The sequence below is a fragment of the Coffea eugenioides genome, chromosome 8 (genome assembly GCF_003713205.1).
Source record: "Coffea eugenioides isolate CCC68of chromosome 8, Ceug_1.0, whole genome shotgun sequence".
Taxonomy (NCBI): Eukaryota; Viridiplantae; Streptophyta; class Magnoliopsida; order Gentianales; family Rubiaceae; genus Coffea; species Coffea eugenioides.
The window spans coordinates 22,946,870-22,953,965 of NC_040042.1; the positions used below are offsets into that span (position 1 = coordinate 22,946,870).

The 7,096-nt window shown below is 35.8% G+C and overlaps 1 protein-coding gene across 2 annotated transcripts; it reads left to right on the forward strand.

Annotated features, from left to right (window-relative positions):
- Positions 1–2,429: 2,429 nt before the first annotated feature.
- On the forward strand, positions 2,430–5,725 carry LOC113779783 (exocyst complex component EXO70A1). 2 transcript variants are annotated; one of them, XM_027325501.1, is made up of 2 exons: positions 2,430–2,594; positions 2,691–5,725. In XM_027325501.1, the coding sequence occupies exon 2, from the start codon at positions 2,999–3,001 to the stop codon at positions 5,015–5,017; it is 2,019 nt and encodes a 672-aa protein (XP_027181302.1). In that variant the 5' UTR covers positions 2,430–2,594; positions 2,691–2,998; the 3' UTR covers positions 5,018–5,725. The 2 variants fall into 2 exon arrangements, with proteins under 2 accessions (XP_027181302.1, XP_027181303.1); XM_027325502.1 differs by having other exon boundaries at positions 2,790–5,725.
- Positions 5,726–7,096: the final 1,371 nt, after the last annotated feature.

A 7,096-nucleotide genomic window follows, 5' to 3' on the forward strand; every position in this document is an offset into this window, starting at 1 on the left:
CTTGAGAGTTTTGGTAAATCCTATATCTAAGAGTGTTTTCAATATTTTAAATTGTTTGTTCATTTCAAAAAAAAATATATTTAAAATTGTTTGTTTGCATTTGTGATCAACACCATCCTTTGACTTGGGAGACCAAAACGTGCTATGGTTTGACAACGCGACTTGTGGCACCCGTCGGAGTGAAGGCACCTCATGCTAACCTAGTACTGCACTGTATTTGGCGCTGCCAAGATGCATAAGGAAATAAAGTTGTGCTTTTATTAACAACAATTGTGGTGGTAAGTGATTGAACCTAACATCATTATATAAGTGAAAGGCTTTTGAAGAGGGGAATGAAATCTAAATCTCAAGAAGGAAGTGAGGCTTAAGGAGATTGGATTGCTTCAAGTCGTAGAGGGATCATTGTTCACAAGTTAGAAGAGGTGGTTAGTGAGAGAAATTTCAATTTTAGAAAAACTTTTGGAAAGAACGTAGGTAGCAGAGAGGATTGTCAAATCATTGCACATTATGAGTTTTTTTTTCCTGCTCCTTTTACATTTAATTGATATTGTTAATTCAATTTTTATTGCAATTCTTGTTTGTACCTTTAAATTAACATATTAAAAACTTTAGCATCTTATTTTACCCTAAGTTGCATTAGGTTCAATATATACTGGGAAGAGAAATTAAGACCTTTTCAACATTTTGTTAATATATATGAAATAGAAAGAACTTACTAAGATTTTTGTCTATAGCTTGTAAAGTATATTTGGTTTTAAACTATTATGTAAATAATTTTTAAACTTTATAACTAATTTTCATTTAAGTCAAAAACGAAGAAATTAATATGAGGAAGTTGATTACAATAAAACCCATCTCTTATATAGCAACATTGATACCACCCTAAGCATAGAAAGAATTGACTATGCCCTATGGTATTTTGATAATGCAAAAATTGAAATTATATGTCATGCCTATGTAGCGGAGTTACTAGTAAGAATTAGTGTATATACGACTATTGCAAAGAAGTAAAGTATAATTTCTAAAATTCAAAGAACAGATTACATCATCCTAAAATTTTACCTAGCAGTAAAGTAGTTGTCCAAAAATAATTCTGATTCCTCAAATTTTACAAAGTCCTGAAACGTTTTCCACATATTTATTATAGGGCAAAGTGTAATTTTACTTTTACGTTGGCATCTCTCTCCATACTTTTCCTACTTGGAATAGTCAATTTTGTGATTTTAAATTTAGGAATGATTCCAGAAACCTCTCTTGAAGTTTCTAATAATTTCATTGAGCTCTCCTGAGATTTGAAAAATTACACATACCTTCCTTGTCATTTAAAATGATAATATTACCCTTAAATATTTTAATGAAATTCTCTTATTTGGTATGCTTATATTTACAATGAGTTTTAAAATTATTTTTTCATTCTTTCTCTTCTTATTCCTTTTTTTAAAATTTTTCGCCAATAAAACTGTAGAACTACTGCTATTGCCTCTAGGTTTCTATTATAATAAAATGTCAAACTAGTGATTTTTTTGACGAGTTAATTTTATATGTAATCCAATGTTTTTGTTGATCTTTGTTTTCTATTTTTTGGTATTAAAATTAATAATAAATAAAAAAGAAATGGCCCAAAAGTACTACTAAATTATGATAATCCCACTAATCCAAAAATTTATAAACTCTAAATGAATTATTTCAACATTTTCTTTTCTATCTTATAAATCTAAATCCATAATAAAATACCATAAAAAATATCGTATCATAGTAATAAAATTATTATTATAGTTGTTTATCAAATAGTAGATATGGACATGAAAAATTTGGCACATTTTCCTTATAATTATACTAAATAATCTTATAATTGTATAGGAAAATAAATTAAAACTCATTCCACAAGGGCATTTTTAGATATTCATTTAAAAAATTGTCCAAGTCAATATTATTTTAAGATTTTATTACTAAAATTATCAAATCAATGAAGGTAAGTGTAATTTTTCAAATCTTAGAGGAGTTCAGTAAAATTGTCAAAACCAAAGTTACTAAAATTATCCCTTAATTTTAAATCTAACTGTTAAAAGAGCTCTAAAATCCTTCCCTAACTACTAAAGCCAACCCCTAGTGGTTGACTCTGTTCATAATTTCATGTCAAGCTTGAAGGCTATAACAGTAAAATCCTCTACCCAACAAAAAGTACCAGCAAACTGTTCACCGAAAATGTATGCAGCCGTAGATCAGCACATGGACCCCTAGAATCCAGATCAGACTAAAGAAAGAAAGTGAGAACCGAGAAAGCAAAGAGATCGCACAAAAGAACAAATCAAAAAGCATTTTACTGCCATCCACTTTGTCACTACCCGTTGGACTTGCTTCCACACCTCTCCCACAAAAAGCCACGCTTTATACTAGTTTTTAGTATTATTTTGTACATCCCACTTCGCCTCATTTATTAGGGTTCTCCCTCCTTTCCCTTTCTTCTCTCCATAATACTAAAATCTTCCCCATTTCACATCCATCAAGTTGAAGCCACTGATTTTAGTAGGAGTACTGGTATATACCAAAGGGCCACCCTGTACTAGCCATCAAAAGCCCAAGCCAATAATTCAGTGAGTTTCTTAACTCCCAATACAGCTCATTCCTTCTCTGTATTTTAAACGTTCTTTTTTTTTATATGTATGTATTAATTAATGTTGGTTGAACAGGTGGTTGTTAGTTGGAGTTTTGCTATTAGTCTTCTTTCTGGTGTTGGTTTGTTTAAGTTTGGTTTGAAGATATGGAAATTGATTTTTACAAAGCCCCAGATTGATTTTTTGTGCTAGAATCCTTGGATTATCTTGGCTGAAGATCAAGAAAAGAGCTTGAATAGCAGGATCCAACATTAGACCCAGAAAAAATATTCAGTCATTTTGTTTTGCCCATTTTGTTGTTTACGGTCTGAAATCTTGTGGGTTTTGGATTTCACCAAGTGGGTTTGAGTTGATTGTCGGATTAAAAATCTGGGACGGGAGACATGGTGGATAAAGGGATTGAACATTTGGTATCTGCAAGAAAATCACTGAAGCTCAGTTTAGAGAAATCTAAAGCATTAGGTTTATCTCTTGAGAAAATTGGACCTAGATTAGATGAGATTAATCAGAGATTACCATCATTAGAAGCTGCAGTTAGACCAATTCGGGCACAGAAGGATGCTCTTGCTGCTGTTGGAGGTCATATAAATCGAGCTGTGGTCCCTGCCACTGCTGTTCTTAAGGTTTTTGATGCCATCCATGGCCTGGAAAAGTCCTTGTCTGATCCCCAATCAGATCTTCCTGGGTACCTTGGTGTCCTGAAGAGACTTGAGGAGGCATTGATGTTTTTGGGGGAAAACTGCGGCATGGCAATTCAGTGGTTGGCTGATATTGTGGAGTATTTAGAGGATCATAAGGTTGCAGATAGTAGGTTCATTTCAAATTTGAAGAAGGCACTGGAGCATCTTAGGGAGTTGCAGATGAATGAGGAAAGGGGTTGTCTTGATGGAGGGCTGCTTGAGGCTGCTTTGGACAGGTTAGAGATTGAATTTCGGCGGCTTTTGACAGAGAACAGTGTGCCGTTGCCTATGTCTTCATCTCCTTTGCCTGGAGAACAAGCCTGCATTGCACCATCTCCGCTGCCAGTTGCTGTCATTCAAAAATTGCAGGCTATCCTTGGTAGGTTAATTGCCAATAATAGACTTGATAAATGCATCTCTATTTATATTGAAGTTCGTAGCTCAAATGTTCGGGCAAGTTTGCAGGCACTTAATTTGGATTACCTTGAGATATCTGTCTCTGAGTTCAATGATGTGTTAAGTATAGAAGGCCACATAGCTCAATGGGGAAAGCATTTGGAGTTTGCTGTGAAGCACCTGTTCGAGGCAGAGTATAAACTTTGTAACGATGTGTTTGAAAGATTAGGTTTGGATGTTTGGATGAGCTGCTTTGCAAAAATTGCTGCCCAAGCAGGTATCCTTGCATTCCTTCAATTTGGGAAAACTGTTACAGAGAGTAAAAAAGATCCAATTAAGCTGTTAAAGCTGTTGGATATCTTTGCATCTTTGAACAAGTTAAGATTAGATTTTAACCGGCTCTTTGGTGGAGGAGCCTGTGCTGAAATCCAAAATCTGACAAGGGATCTCATCAGGAGGGTGATAGAAGGGGCTTGTGAAATCTTTTGGGAGCTTTCAGTTCAGGTTGAATTGCAGAGGCAAGTGCCACCTCCTCCAGATGGCAGTGTCCCAAAGTTGGTTATCTTTATTGCTGATTATTGCAACAAGTTGCTTGGAGATGACTACAAGTCAATTCTGACTCAAGTTCTGGTGATTGAAAGAAGTTGGAAGCATGAGAAATTCCAGGAGAGGCTTCTCATTGGGGAGTTGTTGAGTTTAATGAGATCTGTTGAGCTGAATCTGGATAAGTGGTCAAAAGCTTATGAGGACGCTGTTTTGTCAAGCATCTTCTTAATGAATAATCACTGGCATTTGTACAAGCACCTTAAAGGTACAAAGCTGGGGAGTCTACTGGGAGATTCTTGGTTAAGAGAACATGAACAATATAAGGAGTACTATTCTGCTATATTTTTGAGAGAGAGCTGGGGAAAACTTCCTTCTTTGTTAAGTAGGGAAGGTCTCATTTTGTTTTCTGGTGGACGTGCTACTGCTCGTGACCTGGTCAAGAAAAGATTGAAAGCTTTCAATGAAGCCTTCGATGACATGTATAAGAAGCAGTCCAACTGGGTTATATTGGACAAAGATTTGCGAGAGAAGACGTGCCAAGTTATAGTTCAGGCAATTGTGCCTGTTTATCGTAGCTACATGCAGAACTATGGCCCTTTGGTTGAGCAAGATGCAAGTGCGAGCAAATATGCCAAGTACACTGCTCAATCTTTGGAGAAAATGCTCAATTCTCTGTTTCAGCCAAAGCCTGTGAAGTATGGGAGTTTCAAAGTTAGGCAATCTAGTGGGAAATTCAACAATGGGGTGACAGATCATAGCACTTCTCCTGTGGCAAAATAAATTTCAATTATGAATTAGAGAGATTTCATGGTTTGCCTGAATAGAGTTCTCAAGTGTCACCCTTCACAATTCTAGCCAGGCTTTTATGCTGTGTATATAAAAACGACTACCAATTGTATCCAGATTCCAGCTCGTGTAGAGGAGATTAGAGTGTGGATCTGGTCTGGCTGTTTTCCATACAGGATTACATAGTCGGATACAAATTGTGATAGGATGAATACTATGTTCTTCTCCAAGTGCTTTCCTACATGCTGGTGTTTTCCAGAATACCACATGCATGGATCACATGGCTCTCATTTCAGCTGGTTCCAGATTTTTGGAAGGCATTTATATTCATAGCTGGTCCTTGTATCTTCACTTATTGATTCAGCTGCTAGGTTACTAGAGGTACGGCTCCCTGTACTCTAATAGCTGCCTGTACAATTGTTAGGTATAAGTTGCCCCTGAATCTGCCAATGGCAATTGAACTGTCATTGTCATAAATCTGGGAAAAAAGAAATATTAGATTCTCAAAAGATGTACTGTTCTTTCATTGACTCAAGTTGCTGCAAAACCTCACTCATATTGTAGGGCTCTATTGGAGAAATGGTCAGAATAAAACTATTTGTGCTTTTTTACTGCCTGCCAACTCTGATTGCTGATTGACATGTATTTCATCATCCTTTTGGAGCGGATTTAGTAGTCTATTGCAGTTATTTACTTGTTTTATTCTTTCCAATAACATGTAAGAATATGGATAAACAGGATGCAGTTCCTTGTCCTTGCATTTATGAGGATGGCGAAGTTTAACTGTGGCTCCAAAAGGGAAAATAAAGAAAAGATTAATTTAAATCCATTTGGATGGACCTTTTTCGCTACTATGATTTTGATTCATCACCTGCTATAGAATGTTCTGTTGCAGTTTTCTTGCCAGATTAAAATGCTGCATAAGTACCTATCCTTTTTATTTGCTTTTCATTTTAGTTGTCCATTGGTTAATTTACTACTGTTGCCCCTTGGAGTTAATGTTTGCATTCTGAATACTTTTGTCTTTTTATTCAACTAGTGTCTTGTGACTAATAACCTTAATGTATTAACAGATTCTGTGGGCCTATTTGTTCTATCTCTTTGCAAAGCTGTATTTTGTCTTAAATACATCAGCCGTGACTAGGAAATGTTTGGATTCCTGTTTCTGCTGCTTATTTTGTGAAACTAAGAACCAAAATTCCCTGGTTTCTGAGATAATGCATATGTTCATATTGTTCTGGATACACTTCTGTAAAGGAGTGGTTATCCAGGACAACTAAAACACAAGGGCTTGAGGTTGACAGTACCTGGGGTTACTGCTCACTCACGTGCAAAAATCTTTATACAGAAAAACTGAAAAGTAAGAGGTCAAAGTAGAAGAGTAGAGTGTCTTCCTTAATCCAACAGCAAAGTTCTGCAGTCATGTTACTGTGCTCAATTGCAGTAAAACAGTCCAACAAGCTTCTGCACAACCAAATGTTCTGGTTTCATCTTAGAAATTGATTATTTCATCTTGTGTAGTTGAGTTCTCAACAATAATGTGTATTGATGCTGATCATTTACCTGAGTTTTATCTAGCTAAGTATGATTACATGGTAGGCTTTGGTCCTTGTCTCAAATATTTTCAATGTCAACCGTCCAATATATACTTCTATAGTGATTATGTTGTATGGTTGACTTGACCTCCAATTAGAAATGGCTTGATCAGCCTCCAACCAAATTACAGTGTAAGCTGTATTCGTGATGGGAAAGAAAAGAATGAAGTTGAAAAAGAGTGAAGCGACTCCTTTGCAGCAACTGAGTTCTTGCGGTTCTAGCAACACCATTGCTTTGGTTTTAAATAGTTGAGTACCTAATATTCCGATTGTGTTGATTTTGTAGTTCTCATTTTGTGTTGATTAGATGTTGTGCACTTAGTGTTCAATCTGTAATTATATCCTATATGAGAGTTTTAGGGTGTAACATAATCTGCTCTTAGATGTCTGCCTTCTAATTTCTACAAGAAAGGAGAGGGATGAAGACGGTACTTACATCCGACCGTCGGTTAATGCTTTGAGCTTTCCTTTAATTCCA

Coding starts and splice junctions, on each gene's coding strand:
- LOC113779783 (XM_027325501.1), top strand. CDS start 2,999: ATGGTGGATAAAGGGATTGAACATTTGGTATCTGCAAGAAAATCACTG.